Source organism: Pinus tabuliformis, chromosome 5_1 (assembly GCF_031772625.1).
Source record: "Pinus tabuliformis cultivar Carrire ecotype Pingquan chromosome 5_1, CPIR1, whole genome shotgun sequence".
NCBI classification, from domain to species: domain Eukaryota; kingdom Viridiplantae; phylum Streptophyta; class Pinopsida; order Pinales; family Pinaceae; genus Pinus; species Pinus tabuliformis.
In genome coordinates, this window is record NC_142305.1 from 626,375,697 (window position 1) to 626,395,247 (window position 19,551).

Below are 19,551 nucleotides of genomic sequence, written 5' to 3' on the forward strand. Positions count from 1 at the left end.
CATAGCCTGATTGCTCAACAGAAACTAGAGTAGGCAGAAGGGGTTTGAGTCTGTTGGCCACAACTTTGGATATTATCTTATACACCACATTGCACAAAGCTATGGGTCTAAACCTGTCTGGAGTCTGAGCATTGTCCTGTTTGGGGATCAAGGAGATGAAGGAAGTATTGAGCACCTTCAAGATGGTTCTATTCATCCTAGAATCCTCCACTACATTCAAAATATCTTGTTTAACAGTGTTCCAACAAGCTTTAAAGAAATCCACATTGAAACCATCCGGGCCTGACGCTTTCCCATTCTGCATTTCTTTGATGACCTCACTAACCTCCTCTTCAATCACTGGCCTGTTAAGATTGAAATTATCCTCTCTTGTTACAAGCCTAGGTATATGCCTTGTTAAGTCATTGATAAAATGATCTCTGTCTGAAATGGGTTCCTTTGCTATACCTCGAAAGTGTTGAACTAACATAGTTTCTATATCTTCATGGGAATTAAGTAGATGACCTCCCTCGTCCTTGATCGAAGAGATCCTATTATGAGATCTGTTCGCCATGGTGGATCTGTGGAAAAATCTAGTGTTTCGCTCCCCTTCTTTTAGCCATTGAACTCTAGATTTTTGCCTCCAAAATATCTCCTCTTGTTTACATAAATTCTCCCAGTCTTGATGATGTTTGGTGACTTGATCATTTCTGACTTTATCAAAGCCATCTGTGATAAGGGCTTGATTGAGTTCCTGCATTTTGTCTTCAACAACTTTTTTTGCTTCAAAAATATTGCCAAATTCATTCTTGTTCCAGTCTTTAAGTCTGAGTTTGATGTGCTTTAGTCTTTTGTGAAGCAGAAACATTCTTGTACCCTCAATATGCAGATCTTCTGTCCACCATTTTGTAATGTTGCTGATGAAATCTGGGTGGGTGAGCCAGATATTCTCAAATCTAAAAGGTCTGTTCTTGGGGGTACCAATGCCCTGAACCTCAAGTTGTACAGGCCAATGGTCCGAGCCTCCAAAGGGGAGAATTCTCACTATCATTTCCTTGTCGGTGAGCATAAGGTCCTCTGAGATTATGAATATATCTAACTTTGAAGCTACTTGAGACTCTCCTCCTCTTTTATTGTTCCAAGTAAAGAGGCCATTACTCATATCAGTGTCAACTAGCTTCATATTATCTATAAAAGTTTGAAATGCTATAGAGTCTTTGCTTAAAGTTCTGGTTCCCCCTTTTTTCTCCGAAAGTGATTTGATCATGTTGAAGTCCCCACCCATGATCCATGGTACTCCTGCATGTCTATCTCTTAGTTCCACAAGAGAGTCTAGAAACCTGAGTTTATCATCCAGTCTTTGGGGGCCATAAACATTCGTGACCAGATAAGTCTCCCTATCTCCCACAGGTTGAATAACCACTGATAAATAATTCCTAGATGCCTTAGCATCTATTATGCCAATTTTTTGGGGGTTCCAAAGAGTGAGTATGCCTCCTGCAGTATTATCTGCTTTGACTTCTAGAAACTCAAATTTATTGAGCCAATTGCTGTGAATTTCTTTTATTTTTTGAATGGAACATTTAGTTTCCTGGATAAAGATCATATCTGGAGCTTCTTGTTTCATTCTATTGCTAAGTATTCTTTGTTTTCTTTTACTACCTAGACCTCTGATATTCCAAGATGTGAACTTCATTATTAAAGATTTGTAAAGGAGTAGCTGGTTAGGTCTTTCATCTTACCTGAATCTATCATTAACTTTCCACATTCCATCAATAACTCATTCTGCTTTTTTCTGCCTCTTTTCTTTCCTGGGTTTCTAGGAGCTAATCCTGGTGTGGTTTTCATAGTTTTCACACCTTCGTTGCCCTGCCTTTCATTGTTTCTTTGCCTTTCCAGCCCTTTAGCCTGAGTTTTCCATAGGAACAACTGTTGTACTCTGTTGAACTCTTCTTGAGGTAGTGAGTCTACCCCTCCCATGGTCCCCTGTTTCAAGAACCCTTCCAGATCTAGGTGTTCTCTATCAATAATCTCCTACAGCTCAAGATCCTCCATTTCCATCTCACTCTGGGTCATTTCTTGGTCCATTTCCAGTTCTCCATCGCTCAGCATAGTCTCTTTCTGTTTATTAATATCCTGTGTTTGTGCACTATCTTCTTCTTTCTCCTTCTCCCCTGGGCTTCCTTCCATTACCTGATCTCCCTTTGTTATCTCCTCCTCTTCTTCGAGTACTTGGAACCTGTTCAGACTGGCCTCTTGCCCTTTTGTTTGATGTTGCTTTGGCCCCATTTTGCCCCCTTTTCCTCTATATCCCACTTTGTGAAAGCTTTCAGTATCTTTCACTGTGGTAGCTTTACTTTTGTTCTCTATTTTACTGAGAGGGCAGTCTCTAAATAGGTGCCCATGCTCATGGCACCTGCGACATCTGAAAGAAATATGTTCGTAATCTATTGTTTGCACCCATTCTTCATCAAAAACTTCCAAGATGACCTCATCTGGTAGAGCTCCAGAGAGATCCATCTCCACACATATTTGTGCGAAGGAAGTATATTTTCCCCTTCTGGTGGCCTCAGAAGCTTTGACAAAATGCCCTAATTCGTTTCTTATGGCAGATAATGATTCCGTTTGCTAGTAATCAAGAGGTAGGAAGCAGAGTCTTACCCAGACCAGGAGCGAAGTGAAAGTCTCTCACTCCGGGACAAAATTCATCATCCACGGTCGCATGTAGAGGCCTGCTGTTGCATAGAAGTAGGGCCCTCCTTCAAACACCCTGTCTTTGTCCTCAATATTTGTGAAGACCACAATGAAGAAACCCTTTGACCCAAGATGTAGGTCAATGCTTCCTTTTGGTTTCTAGTGGTATTTAATCCACGCTTTTAGTGCCTTTTCAGTGGGCCATAATCCCATGAATTTACAAATGATAGCATAGGTCCGCATGTGGTCCCTGTGTGCCTGCAGAGCAGGATCATTTAAAACTACTCTGGGTGTAACCTCAGACTTGGGTTTACATGGCCCCTTTTGCGCTTTGTTTTCTGCTCCCTGTTTCTTGTCTTCTTCCTCATTTTCTTTTGTTCCATTGTCTTCCCTTGTTTTGGTTAAATCTTGATCCTCTTCCATGTTCCTTTTCTCTTCTCCTGAAGGACCTCTGGTAGTTTCTATTGGTTTCTTACCTTAGACCTCTGGTGGTTTCTATTGGTTTCTTACCTCAGCCGGCCACGACTTGCCTGTAGGAGGGAGTGGAGCTCCCCCTTTGCGCCCCTCCATGGAGTACAACACTTGCAGAAGCTTGAAACCCTAGCTCTTCGGCCCCTCCATGGAGTACAACACTTGCAGAAGCTTGAAACCCTAGCTCTTCGTCTTCCCCTCTCCTATAAAGCCCTCCATCCGTGGTTCCTAAAGCTCATTCAAGTCCAAAATAAATAAATATTTTCGAATGTATGAAGTGTGCTCGTGTAAAGCCCTCCATGAGTGGTTCCTCAAGCTCAAGTCCAAAATAAATAAATATTTTCGAATGTATGAAGTGTGCACTTTTTACAGTGAAGTCATGTACGCCCGAAATGGCACCACCTCTACATAGTTGCATAATATAACCGCATCTACTCCCCGCAAAGAACTATATCTATGCTCAGCCCTACGATTATGCCCACAATCTATAATCAAAATATTAATGCCCCTTCGCGAGGATAATTGTTTTGCTACTTCATCAATATGATAACTCTGTGTGAGAATTATACATCAATTCATTCGTATCTTCACACAGCTATTCAACCCGCATATCATTCCATCAATCGATACCTTGGAGCTGGTTTCTAAGCAAAGACATTCAATCTCATTACTTGACCTTGAATGCCACTGTGCTCTTATGTTACAATTCAAATGCAGAGAATGGCAGACATTACTCGGCTTCATGGCATTAACCTTGCCTCGTTCTGCATTCCCGCAAGGCAGAGGCAAACACACAGATTTCTGAGATTCAACACATACTCCCATTACAATACGAAGAGCAGCACGCCAACAGAGCGCTGTGAAGAGGAGAAACTCAAATCAAAAGCTCCTCAAAATACCCCACAAATTCAAGGTAAGATTTAGGAAACTGTAACGATTTATATGCCATTTGCTTTGTCACTATTAAATGCTTATATATTGGTCACAATCACACTGAGCAATTCAACATACCCCATCAATGGCCGCCTCTCTGTCTATGTATTGTTCAATTTGAATAGGTTTTGGGGCCGTACAGTATGTTCTATTGAAGTTGAGTCCACGGGGTTTGAACAAATGACTATCATATAGGACAAAATCTAAACCCTAAACAAAACCTTCTTTCTCAACTCTCATGTAACTCAGATATTTGCTGGACCTCAGTAATCAGGAGATGGATTGCCACTGAAAATTTCCTTGGTATTGTGAGTCGTGCTTTAAACAGAACAATAGAATAAAATGTTCAAAATAACAAAATTATAATTACTCATGTTTTTATTTTTATTTTTATAAACATGCTCACGAAGTTTTGAAAACAATTCATAGTTTTCAATGCTTCTTAATCTACGCTGAAATACTTGGAGTCAAGGTAATCATTGCAGGTGTGAAGCTAATACTTATATGGTTAAGGAAACTTAAAATTTGATATTCTACCTTGCCTTTGGAGAAAAATGTTCACAATGATTAAAAATTTATAATACACATAGTTTCACTAATTAGAAATTCTTATCCTGGAGTAATTGTAGAAATGAACACATTCTTTTGATATACACAATGTTTATATGAATATATTTTTAAATTTTTATATTTTCATTAAATGTTTTTTTCCCATGAATATTTTTTTTTCCATGAAATATATATGCAATGGAAATCCACTAGTACTTTTCATTCACAGGATGGTACCCACGTAACTAGATTTTGTAGAAACTTAAATCTATCAACACAGGATTAAGGCCATTAAAACAATATACCCACTAGGAGCTCAACATGTTATTAGTAAGAATTGAATCTAGATGGTACAGTGATGTGTGGTTTAATGGTAAGACACATGGGCGAAGCCCGGGAGGTCTGAAGTTCAAATCTCATTGAGTACAGTGACCTGCTGTGGTGGCGGCTAGAGGGGCGGACCCCCCTACCGTGGGTGTGCTCTTGCTAAAACCATAGGATCTTAGTATACCCGACTTGCAGGTGGTTGGTTATGCTCTTGGTGTTATAGTGGCAGCAATGAGGTTTGATCCTGGGTCTCCTGTGGATTAAACTTGATAGTTACCGATTCACCATGTGGTTAAAAAAAAAGAATTGAATCTAGATGAGGAGGATAACAAACATTCTTCCTAACCATCCAAAGTAGACCCAATCAACATATTTTCAATAAATACTTCTTTTAACCATATTTGCTATAAAATCATAAATGTTTCCTTTGACTACTAATATTGACAATAATGTACATGGTACTGTATAAAAAATGGGTCTGCCTAAAAAGCCACAACAAATGGGTCCATAGCTGGGGTGGTTAACACCAAAAACACTTAAGCAAGATTTAGTTACTTCGGCACATAACAGACCATACAAATATCCATGGAAGCGTTTAAACCGAAAATAGAGCATTCACCAGCAGGCCCACAGCCCAGCGCATGCGCAAATCTAGGAGTTGGCAAAAGTCCAGCCCCAGGCCGGGAGATACATCTTTTAAGAAATAACCTTTTTTATGGCAAAAGCTACAATAAATGTGCACATGGATGTCAATTTTTTAGCCTGTGGCCAAGTAGTAAGAATTTAATCAGCGGATTAATTGCTTTCCTCAAATTTCCGACCCCTGGTTGATTATCTATCTCATATCTTCATCTTCTTCTTTGTTTAATCTATGCTTACGCTTCTTGGTATGATTTTACAAGTTAATTTCATATTTTTCAATAAAGTTACCTTTTAACTATCAATAAAAGCAATATATACAAGGCTGTAATAAAAAAAAGGTCGCATATGCAGCCCCGATAGGGAAGCGTCAAGACCAGAAAAAAAGGTATATGTTGGCCGTAGCCAAGGCATCCACTTAAAGAGACTCTAAGTCATATTGTCGATAGTCATAACAACATAAAGTAACAAGGGGCATTTGCCTGAGTAGATGATCACTAAACGTTAACTGCACCAGCCGTAGGAGGTTGGTAGTGGTCTTCAGGGGGCCAGGGTCCCAACCTGAGAGAGGATGGAGGCTTAGCATCGATAGTCTAGACAGGGTTCCACCCATCAATAGTAGGCTCTATGGGCTTGAGCCCCTTATAGATGGCAAGGGCGAGCATTGGTAAATATTTGTCATGGGGTAGCTCCTAGTGTGCACATGCCTCTTATGAACCTCTCTCCTGAGTGTCTTGGTCTGCTAGGATGGGGACTTTGGTGTGACTTGACCCAGCTTAGTGTGCACAGGGCTTCGTGCCAATACTCCAACTGCTGCAAATGTTCCATTTCCAGCCCCACTTTCTATGTTTGTGCCATGATTTGCATTAAAAGGATGGTACATTTCAGTGTGCCATCAATCCTGGAATAACCGTGTGATGACATTTGCATTGAATAACACATCATTTCTCTTCTTCTAAGTCTAAAAAAACATCTATGCTTTGTAAGAATCCAAGCTGAGTGAAATTCAGTGGCCGATGGCATTCTATCGCCTAGCAAGGCAAGTTGCCATGACAGGGAGGCTGGAAAATATTGTCGGTGGATGTCCTTGGCCCAGCTACATGCCCATATGGCCCTTGCCCCAAACCCATTCCCATATGGCCCTGGCCAGTGGGCAGAACTAGTAGAGGCGCTTCAAGGGTTTGGCTCTCCTACATTGCGGGCAGTGTGAGTTAGGCATACTTAGGTGAGTGGGCCTCTTATCTACAGGGAGCCCTTCTAGAACTAGACATTGGGTAAAAAATGATTTTTTAGGTGCCATCGTTGGTTTTCTGGATACTACTTAGTTGAAATAACTAATTTTTTGTTTTGACTCCAACCTCGAGAGTTTTTTGAACCTGCCTTCAAGGAAGGGGTTGGAGTAGAGCCTTTTGTACCTCATGGCTAGCTTGTACTTTGCAAAAGGCACTACCTTTCACTGTTGATGATAGTAATTGTTAAAGTAATTTTATTTTATAAGAAAAAATGAGTCAATCTAATGAAATGCAAAAGGTTATTTGCATTAGTGAATTAGATGAATCTCAACCAGTGATCTCAAGTGATGTTGAATTCTATTCTCAACTGTCAATCACTTTAGTGAATTAGATGAATCTCAACCAGTGATCTCAAGTGATGTTGAATTCTATTCTCAACTGTCAATCACTTTGGAGATTAGGGTTGTGGATTCGGTCAATAACTCAAACTTATAAAAGGCTAGTCTGAGGGAGAATACACATGAGTCAGCACAAGACAATGAGGTAGTGAGGGAGAAGGATCCAACAAATAGTAAGGCCTAAGGACAGGTTTTGAGTGTTTGATCAGCCGGAAATATTCTGGGCTTTGCTGTTTGTATTTTTCCTCGGAGGGCCATTTTCCTACCAAGGGAACCCTTGTGTGTTGAAGTTTATTTATTAATGAAACAACAGATTTGAAGGGCAGAAATCTATGTGTGCATGTGTATGAGATTAGTGTTATTTTGCTTCTGCGGTTATTATTTTATTTTACCTGTTAAAAATTCCAGCAGTGTTTTTATTCAATAAATCTGCAGTACATTTAATCTTCAGCAAGGTATTTACGAGAGAATAGATTGCCAATAGTTGGGGCTAGAAAATTAATGTTCACGACAGCCAATCTTGCCACCAATCTCAACGTGTAGAGAGATCAAGATTTAACAAAAGGTTCTCACTGCTAAGGAACAAGCCCTTGGATGTGATTCATAATAAATTTATCCCCATTGGCCAATAAATTATCTCTTGATCTCAGCCTAGGGGAGCCAAGATCTCGAAGGTGTAGTGACTCTCCTAAGTTAAAGAAGTTCTTACCGAAACTGTAAAGATTACTGAACTGTGAAACTGTATGAATTGGTGAAATGGAGTACTTACCTGATCTGCTACGGCTGTTGCGGTGATCTGCTGCAGAACTTCTCCCGTTACCGAATGACCAAACCACCCAGCCGAACCGAGTATACCTGGATACTCAATCCAGTACGCCTCTCAACCGAAGCATACCGTTCCCCCGTGCCCAGAGACTTCAAAACAAGTAAGGCTCATAGTTCCGAATTATAAGCAGTATGGATAAATTTCCTCTCCTTCTTCCTTCAACAGCACTCTCCTTCGTCCTTCAACAACCCCCGGTTCAGTTTTTCCACTCACAGTCAATCCAACCTTTTTCCTCTTGAGACATAGAACACCCCCTTTTATAGCAGAGGTTCCTCCCTCTCTACGCATCAGTTAACCGCCTCTATGAAAGGATCAGATTTTCTTTAGGCGGTGACTGCTTTGTCATGATATCTGCCTTTAATAGAATCAGATCTTCATATATCGAATGGTGTCACAACACTTTAATTATGACAGATGGTACTTTAATTTAAATAATATAAAACCGTGATCCTTTTAAATATTACATATTACTTTATGTCTAATAAAATATCAAGTTTAAACATAAGGTTTATGGGTTTAGTTTTATTAGTACACAATTTGGGTTATACATGTAGATATATGAATAAACTCAACTATATTTCTTACTGAGTGTATTTTTCTTCTATCTACGAGAATTAGGTGTTTAATTTACCCCTTGATAATTAATTCATTTATCTTATATTTAGACATTCTCCATGAATAGTCGATATATAGTCGATGTATATATATATATATACATATACTAGTGCAATGTATATGATGCATGAATATGTAGCTATCATATGCATGCCTCACATGCATGCTAATATTGCTATGCTGTTCGTGATTTGAGATGGGTTGTTACATACACCCCTCCTTCAAAATAACTTCGTCCCGAAGTTAAGGGTTTATAAGGTATATTGATAATTCCTTTAAGGTATGTAAGGATTGTATTATGTGATTGAATTTTCATTTATGATCGTGAGGACACTTTAAACTTTGTGATTTTGAACGCTGATAGATTTCCAATTTTAATAGTCATGCCTTGCCCAAACCAGGTTCCCAAGCTATTCTAAAATCATCCTATCCTTCCTAATCTCTTCCGCTCCCATCCTATCCGTCCTCTACTGGAGTATGCCATGGCGTCAGCTATACTGACCTAACCATGCATAAACTCTAAGGATGGCAGCGTCGACTATATCGACCTGATTTCCCAGTAGGCATCCGGCAATCATCATCACACGTCTAGGGGAGCGTGACTCGCACAATCCTCCCATGATCCCAGGTTTTCAGAGGATAAACGGTGGGCAACACCTCCACCCCTCCCAGTAGAATCAGGGTTAATACCCTATCATGGAATCTCTTTGAGCCTTAATTGTTCTGAAGTTTCTGTCATTACGTGGTCATTTGGTAACGGATTTTATCTGCAATCATAAACACTTGTTCATGCATTTATAACATGTGCATTAATATTTAAAAAAAAAAACACATAGCTTATGTATATTTCATACATGTCATCTAAAGTATAACATACCTTGCCATAATCTATTCATGTCATTAGCTTTCATATTTACAATATAATCATTCTTTCGTGTATTGTTTGTGCATAAAACTCATGACTTTAAATTGCTAACTGACACTTGATATTGATCTGTATGTGTTTGCTTAGTAACAACTAACTGGGTTATTGTCTTACTTGGTAACAAAATGCATCATATGGACAGTCATTAGCAAGGACAATTCTCAATTCCTTCTTTTTAACAATACTGTTAATTGCTGTGTTCTTTTATATATAAATTGATTGAAATACCTAGCTCAAAGTATGGTATGCAACACATTTTGGGAACATATTTTGTACTCCACATTTCTTTTAACAATAATACACCGAACACTGCTCTATGTTTAAATGGTAGTACTCTTTCAACACCATGGCCCTATAGGTTGAATTTATGCTCACGGAACCTTTGCTCAGGTTGTATTCATCACTTATCTTATTGCTAAATTAGGTCTGAATGTTGCGTAGTATCCGATCCTTTTGACTGTTCTACTACCAAGGACTTGATATACATGCCAAGTAAACTACTGTTTCCAGATCTTTTGCCAGCGCACATTCCAGGGTCCGAACTTAAGTTCTATGCATTATACCAGTTATTTTTTTATGCCTCTATATAAATGAGTTAATGACTGTTGCAATTCTTAGTTAGTTCCTCATCACACGGTGTTTAATAGTAGTGTATTCCTGGTTGAATAATTGTGAATGGTATATATAACCGCTTGAGCTCAATTGGCTGGTACTGTTATCATTTAACTGGGAGTATAGTGGAAAACTGTTTACCTACCGCTAACAGATAATAACTGATGTGAAAAAAAAGATCACTGTAACCTTCACAAAAACTCAGAAATTTATTAGAAACTAAGAGAATATACAGGAGGGAATTCTACATCTTTCACTGTGGTATAGAGATAATAATATGGCTAAATTATGTATAACAGCTGGGGCGATTTGGAGTAAGGAAGATATTATATGTGACTCTTTAGAGACCTCATTGAATGTTATTTGTCCACAGTATATATATATATATATATATATATATATATATATTTTCTGAGGTAAAAACTATTATGAAGACATCTACAGAAGTTTTCATACGAAATTGAAGAAAGGTCTTATAGAAGAAATTTATACAACTCAATCATCAAGGAGGGATATCTACGAGGTTGTAGTAGAGTAGAATTATTATCACGTCTCAGCAAAATATCTTAGAGATTGAAATGTCCCGAACAATAACTACAGGAGCCAAATAACAAAAGACTGTATTAACTGTAATCAAATGCACCAGCAGTAGAATGTGTGAGGTTTAAGGTTTATGCCATGGTTCTGTTTATGTGTGAGGCATGTAATAACAGAACTAGCTTTCAAACAATTGTTAAAGATGATCCTAAATTGCATCAATCCATCAGTGAAGAATATATCATTACAGAGCACCATTGATTATAAAAGGCGAGAGCAGATTCTAACCATTCAACAACTTGTGGTTTTTATGTAAGATAGAAGAAGACAGTTTGAGGAGTGGGTCCCCTAGTAATTATAAAGGAGGATGACTAAACAAAATGAATATCTAGAAGTTTGTAAAAATATAAACATCATTACCACTTGTGTGTTACTGGAGCATAAAACGAATTCATCCAAGCAAAATTTACAATTACAAGAGACTAATAATAATTAAAAGCATGATATCAAAATATTCAAGAAAGTACTTATCTCTAGAGAATACGTCAACTCCTTTTCGTTCAACTCTTCAAGGAGTTAATCTCGTCCATACTATCCTCATCAAGAAGTCCATATCATCATCGGCAGGAAAGGCCAGTTTGTATCATCAGGTGGAATATCCTTCAACCACTCTAGGTCAATGCTGCCAATGTCTGTGTGAAGCATCTCAAGAAACCGTTTTATTCTCCCTGCAAGAACATTGTTCATCCCTCGGTCCTTGATGGTATCTGCAGTATCTTCATGATCAGCATATCTGACTGCATCCTAAATCACAGCATCCTCGGTATTTGAGTCCCTTTCTCTTTTAATCTACAATCTTCTACCTTTGTATTCTTCGTGATAGTTTCCCAATCAAATTTGTTCTTTCTACAGTTCCCGTCAATGTGATAATGGTTTATGTGATTGCTATTGCAAATGAAATGGAACTGTTAATTGAGATAATATGGAACATCAAGGTAATTGTTCTAACAAAGAACATAACTAAAATTAACAGAATGCCTATCATAGAGATATGTTATAACTTGGATCATCACTAACATAGTTGAAATTGAGGTATATAAGAAGGAAAGGTCGAACTCGTCATATAAACTTCAGAATGATAGAAGTTTCATGGTAGCATGATCTTGATTGCAACCTACAGAGATGCCCTTGCCAACCAATAGATCTTTCCAGAAAAATACCTCAGATTTAAAATGCCACAAAGATTATAACTTGGCTACAGAGGCAGATACGAGCTCATCAGAGAGACTTTGCTTATTGGGTCCAGGGACTTGATTTTGATTGCAGAGATTCAAGAGAACCAATACCACGACTTCTTGATATCGATTCTTCTTACTCATATATATTTGGACCATACCCTAGAGAGGTTAAATCACCGAAATAAAAACCAATTCGGATTCCCATAAGATGCCAAGAAGTACAATAACAAGGATGATATATGATGTTAATACTTTGCTCAATTTGATCTCTGGCTTTTTAAAGGATCAATAATATCAGTACAATTTCAGGAGCCATAGATACATTACTTAGAGATCACTGAGTATTATAAAGGTTAGAATCAGATAGGTGATCATACCTTTAACCATTCTTTCACTGGTACCTTCCAAGATTGAAACTTCTGAGAAATACCGCTGATGATTCCCAGTGCAAGGATTGATACTCCAACTGCCACTTCAGGAACCAAGTAATCTTCGACCTTCTTCCTTAACCTAGCTCGGGTTCCTTGTTAGAAAACCAAATATAGTGTAGTACAAGCAATATTTTCTAAACTTCAGATATTATTTGTGAGGTTAACAGTACTTCTTTTAGATTTATTCTTCTATCAACAAATAATTGTACCTCAGAAATTAACCACAGTAGTAAGGAGAAAGCAGAGATCACAATACACAATAAGAGATACCAGAAATTAGGTCCAAGACCAGGGCAAAACCCAACCAAATCCTTCTTAGAGAGATCCTTCAAAGTATGTAAAGACAAGGACTATACTGACCCAAGAAGACTTCCACAAGTGCAAGGTTTCCACAATTGAATGTCCTATAAAGATCACCAAGGAAAGGTTGATTCTCTCACAAGACTGGAATGTACCCTTCCTATACAACATTAGATCCAGATCTTCAGGTTCTAAAGCTCGAAGAAATTGTTGGAGTGTTGAATTCCCAAGCAAATCAGAAACCCCTGGGTAAAGCATTTAATTTGCTCTGCAACAGGTGTCACAAAATGACATTGAACCAGCAGTTTAACATATCGATGTCGATTCTTACTGTTTACAACCAAGTCCCTGACTTATGAAGTCATTATAAAATGAGAATAGAAACATCAAATACGGAAGAAACATTGATAACTTGGTGAGCATTGAGATGAAAGACAAGAAAAGTTCTGTTCTGTAGAATGTAAATTTTTTTTTTTTTTACCACAGGAGATTTATACAAGTTGTTGTAGAGCTTGTTCTTTACCAACAGATGAATTTTATAGGGAAAACGGGTAGCTAGTTTTATAAAAAAAAACACGTCAGTGAGATGCCACATTGACAATGAACTATACTGACACGAGGAGGAACATATTTTATTTATCATAGATATAAGTTTGCAATCACCTGAATCTTGAGAACCCCTTTGAATCTATTGTATACCTGCAATATATGCATTGAAATTCCTTTTGAAAACCATACACTATAACTTCACTTCATAAATATTAAACATGAATGATATAAATTCTCCTAGGAATGAATAATGTCAATTCAGAGAAATACTGAGTTACTTGATAGTTCATTCCTCGGGGATGTGAAAGAAGTGAAATTGGAATAATCAGGTATCTCCTACAATAATAATATAGTTTGAAAATTTCTGGTCTTCTTGTTATTGTAGAACATCAGACTCGGTGAGAACACAAACAAGAACAGTTGTGTAATAATAATTGTGCAAAGTGTGAATTTTTGTGATACGAGTCATTGCATTAGACTAACAATATACCAATAGTTATGCACTTGGAACTTGTCAAGGCCAGCTTCAAGTTAAAAGGTCCACAACTAATAATTCCGATTGTGAATGCAAGTGCATGCTTGTGATATGACCCAACGCTTATGAGCAGCTACTGTGTTCATTGTTAATCATTTGCATGCATGTAATATAATTCTCAAGCCCCAATAGCAGAATACATTAATTATGTGATAATGTACATCGTACACAGTCAATGAGTCTCTGGTACCAACAACTAAAACTGTTTGTGTAGACCCAACAATAATAGCAGTCTAGATCAGAAACCACTAGAACAATAGTAAATACATATATTTATGTTTTTCTATAGTACCTCTTCTTAGAATCAAAACTGAAACTGAATAGTTTAATTTAAGAAGAAATTCTAAGGTCAATACTTTGACAGAATGCTTATGTGCATCCAGAAATCCTAACTATAAACACAAATTAAAGGTGACATACCCACCAACAATAGCAGTCTGTTTGAGAAACCATAACAATCATTCATATCATATAATTGAAAATTCTAATGAACACTTTGACAAACTGATTATGCTCATACAGAGCCCCTAAGTCCTAATTATAACAACATACATGAGCCAGTAACTTGGCTCAGATTCAAGCCACAGGTTTTAAAAACATAATTTGAAACAAATCAGTCACCAAAATTATATGTAGAGATGCATCTCATGCATTTTCCCTACTTGAAGGAAAGGCTATTTTGATGAAATGATGGCTAGAAGTGTACTCTTTGAAGGGTTGCCAATTGCATCTCTTTTAGAAATTTAAGTATCAGCATTTTCAAAATAGAAAACTAGAAATAAAACAAAATATACATAAAAATATAATGAATTGGCCAGAGTTCAAACCTTGCCTAAGGCCATCTTAGCTGCTGCTTTCTCTGCATCCTTCTTCTTGGTGAAAACCGCAGAAGTTACTGAAAACAGACTACCAAGTTTATTTTTCAAGGGAAAGAAACAGTTTTGACATTCAGTCAGATTAACTGCAAGTGACGATTACCAGATGGAAGCGGATTCGATCCCGAGGCGAAATCTTTAATTGAAATTCTATTAAATGCGATGTGGTCATGGGGTCGTAGGACTTGGGACCTTCGTCCGAGATGATCTCAGGCACGAAAATCCTACTGAACTTAAAGGCAAACATAATTCACAGAAAGAAGAAAGTAAAAGACTGTCCAAATCATCAAACACAATGCGAAGACAAATCAGAAAAAGAAAAGGTGCTGCGCAGGAAAATGGAATGAGGGAATCTTATGAAAAATCGGTGTGCCGGGAACATTATGAATTTCGAATCAGGTAATTATAGGTTATTTGGTAAAAAGAAAATATTTTATCTCTTTAAATAGAGAAGTGAGATGCGTTCTTAATTTTCTTTTAAAATTGGTCGCAAATGGGAAGTCGGTGGAGTTCGTCCTGATCACTAATGAAATATCGTCGTATCATGACTCATAAGAGCCCACGGGGCACGTATTTCTTTACGCGTCGATTATCTACCAAACTCACGCTTTATTTTAACACGCAATCGTTTAGCTGGCATCAAATTTATGTAATCTGGCGTGTTAATACACCAGTGGTTGAGATACAATGGATTTCGATTTTTTTTTTTTTTAAATCTAACCGAACGCAGGGTCAGTGCCAATGCCAGTCGTGCACCCTGTTTCTATATTGCCTACAGCAGCTCGTATTTCTACTGATGGTGCAGCCACTAAAACTGCTCAGATGAAGGACGGTCAAAAATCCCTGAATGCAGAAACTGAACCGAAGCATGATAATGCCATGATGTTAGAGACTGTCTCTCCTGCAAAATCAGATGTTGCGGCCGTGATAGAAAACCTTGAATATGGATCGCGATCTCCACCGCGAAGCAGTTTTTCAAAGAATAGATCCGTGGAGAGAACAAAACACGGGATTGGATTGCAATCTCCCCCACGCAGAAGTTTATCGAAAAATAGAACTGCAGAGAGCATTAAATTATCACATGAAAAACTCGGAAATGGATCGCAATCTTCTCCCCGCAACAGTTTTTCAAAGAACAAAAATGCCGGGATTATTAAATTATCGCCGAATGCGGCAGAGTCTGAATCTCCCGTAGAATGCATGGTAAATGGGTCTCCCTCTGGATCTGAGTCTCTTTCACGACAAAAGCCTTCAAAGAATAAAGAAGAGCCGAGCTTTAGATTGTTAGCAGATGCTGCCGAGTCCAAATTTCAAGCGGAACACATTGCTGATGAGTTGCCATACGTGCTACAGTCTCCTCCTAGAAGCAGTCTTTCCAAACACAAAGGAGGGGACAGTGATACATTGCCAACAAATGCAGGAGACTTTGAATCTTTGGCAGAATCCATCATTATATTTTTATCAATAATGTGAAGTACAACAATAGAAACAGCCGGAAATAATTTAAATCTTCAGAAAACAATCAGTCTTATATGAGTAGGAAGGCAAGGAGAATAGATATATCCCTAATGTAAACAGAAGACGCAATACATTGCAGATGATTTATCAGCAGAATGAGGAAATGCAATGGGCCAGACAGCGAAAAGGGCAAAACTGAATATAGAGGATGATGCAATAGGTACTTGCAGTCACAGAGCCACATCCAGATTGATGTGCCAAAGTTCAATTTCATGATCAGCATTCACAGAATGAACATCAAGGATCTATTAGATGTTAATGTTATAAAATCAAGTGACTTTAGGCATACTGTGGTAAAATCATATGTCATATAGTGCAGGGGAATGCCCATTCTCCTATGCATGCATAGGTTGAACCTATTACCACATGGAACTTTTGATGAAAATATATGGAGAACACCCTTGTTTGTGACACAACAGAAGCCACTGATGCAGAACCAGAAGCTGCTGATACTTCTAAATATGATCAGAAAAGTATTTCATCTTCAGTGTTGAATGAAAATAGTGAAGGAACAGATATAGCTGAAGCCACTGATACAGCCTCAGAAGCTCTTGAAACCTTTGGTGATGAACAGCACAAATTTTCATCTTTTGCTCTAAAGGAATATGGAAAGGATAAGGTTCATGTGCTGTCGTGACGGGCACAACTATAAACCAATTTCTTCTGAAAAATAAATGAATCTTTTAACAACTTAACAGGTCCGAAAGTTGAACCAGCTCTGATACCATATGTAGTGACTCTCCTAAGTTAAAGAAGTTCTTACCGAAACTGTAAAGATTACTGAACTGTGAAACTGTATGAATTGGTGAAATGGAGTACTTACCTGATCTGCTACAGCTGTTGCGGTGATCTGCTGCAGAACTTCTCCCGTTACCGAATGATCAAACCACCCAGCCGAACCGAGTATACCTGGATACTCAATCCAGTACGCCTCTCAACCGAAGCATACCGTTCCCCCGTGCCCAGAGACTTCAAAACAAGTAAGGCTCATAGTTCCGAATTATAAGCAGTATGGATAAATTTCCTCTCCTTCTTCCTTCAACAACACTCTCCTTTGTCCTTCAACAACCCCCGGTTCAGTTTTTCCACTCACAGTCAATCCAACCTTTTTCCTCTTGAGACATAGAACACCCCCTTTTATAGCAGAGGTTCCTCCCTCTCTACGCATCAGTTAACCGCCTCTATGAAAGGATCAGATTTTCTTTAGGCGGTGACTGCTTTGTCATGATATCTGCCTTTAATAGAATCAGATCTTCATATATCGAATGGTGTCACAACACTTTAATTATGACAGATGGTACTTTAATTTAAATAATATAAAACCGTGATCCTTTTAAATATTACATATTACTTTATGTCTAATAAAATATCAAGTTTAAACATAAGGTTTATGGGTTTAGTTTTATTAGTACACAATTTGGGTTATACATGTAGATATATGAATAAACTCAACTATATTTCTTACTGAGTGTATTTTTCTTCTATCTACGAGAATTAGGTGTTTAATTTACCCCTTGATAATTAATTCATTTATCTTATATTTAGACATTCTCCATGAATAGTCGATATATAGTCGATGTATATATATATATATATATACATATACTAGTGCAATGTATATGATGCATGCATATGTAGCTATCATATGCATGCCTCACATGCATGCTAATATTGCTATGCTGTTCGTGATTTGAGATGGGTTGTTACAGAAGGGCTGTCCAAGAGATCCTTGGCTGATCAGATGCCACACTTGTAGACCCTTGAGCCTGAGAACTAAGGATACTTAGCCAATGACTTACCCTCAAAAAGAACTAGAGCCTATCCTTAGAGACAACGAACAATAAATGATAGGTTGGATTGAAGAGAATCCTCCTTCTAGGAAAGGAAAAGTTTTATGGCCTCCTAGGCCTTCCATAAGCTCTGGATAACAAAGGTACCAGAAATCTTGACACGAGGAGGAGTTAGAAGAAGGGTCTGAAGAGATATCCTTGCCAAGTGACAACCCTTGCCGAATTTAATGCCTTAGGAGAGATTTATAGCAGAAATGACTCATTTTGCACCTGACTCTTGGGTTTGGACGTTGGTGTAAACAATATCCATGCCACCAAAATTTCTTAGGGTGCAGTAAAGCTCCTACTTGGTATAGGTTAAGCCTTTCCATTCATTAGGCTTGGCCTATAGGAAATTTCTAAGTGACTTTTCTAGATGCAAGGAGGCAGCTTTAGAAGGGACTCAACAATAGGAGTAAGACACTTGAATCGTAGTGAGAATTTTTGTGCAATTCTAAAACTTAGCTCCCAAGGCTAGTGCTTATTAATCCATTTTTCTATCTTTTTCTCCACTTCCCAAAGTTCTCTAGGAGAAACCCAAAGGTAAATGATTTGGACTGGCTGAGTCTATGACCAAATTTGGGAGGCCAGCTAGGCTGGATTAAGCACTGACTCTATTTGTAGCATTGATTTTTGGCTCATCGGATGTTTGACCCCTAGCTATGCAGAAGGTGTCTAGATAATCTAGCATTTGAGCCCAAGAAGTTTGGTTTTCAACGATTGCTAGGAAGGAATCATCAACAAAATGGCCATTGTTCAATGCCTAGCATGAGTAGCATATTGAGTTGGGGCTAAGGGGCAACCTCAGTGGATATATATGAAGAGTCCAATCTCTTTGAAAGAGCATTTGTTAATAGAAAAATTGGCTGAGTTATTTGCATAAGGGGTTTCAATGCTATTAATAAAGCTTGGGCCAAATCTTAGGACCTGAAATAGTGCAGATGAAGGGCCATTCAACTCGGTTGTAGGGTTTCTTGAAATAAATTTTGATAAGTAGGGTGTCAAGGTTGCAGGCTAAGTTGCACGAAATGCTGAAACGTTTCCAAGTTTCCGAAACGGGTACGTTAAGAAACGTCACCTCCCAAAAAATGGAAACATCGGCTGAAACGTCAGCTGAAATGTCATATATGTATATATATATATATATATATATATATATATATATATATAGTGAATAACACATTATCTTGCAAGAAAAAAGGGAATAAGACCCATAGATGACAATTTAGAAGGAAAAACAAGCCTATATTAACTCTCGTAGCTGATTACATGATGGTCGAGTTTTGGCTGAGTTTCGGCCAAGTTTCGGAGTTTCGGGTATGGATACGGCCCGAAACGTCGGGTTCTTAGAAGTTTCGTGCAACATAGGTTGCAGGGTTTGGTCCATTCCATGCCTTCGTAGATTGCATTGATATTTTCAAGGATGTATCTCCCATGCATGAATATGGTCTGATAATGCCATGAATGAGGGTATCTATCGCATGTAAGACAACTGGGACTTGCATCTAGCCCTAATTGCATTGTGCATGTTGGCACAAG

General features: G+C 38.1%; 1 protein-coding gene across 1 annotated transcript in view; it reads left to right on the top strand.

The window, feature by feature from the left end:
- Positions 1–3,758: 3,758 nt before the first annotated feature.
- Positions 3,759–19,551, top strand: part of LOC149166499 (uncharacterized) — a 555,184-nt gene continuing 539,391 nt past the window's right edge. Inside the window, exon 1 of the mRNA XM_089431356.1 lies at positions 3,759–4,057. Within this exon, the coding sequence (XP_089287482.1) occupies positions 3,826–4,057 (232 nt within the window). The 5' untranslated portion in view covers positions 3,759–3,825. The remainder of the gene's footprint in view (positions 4,058–19,551) is intronic.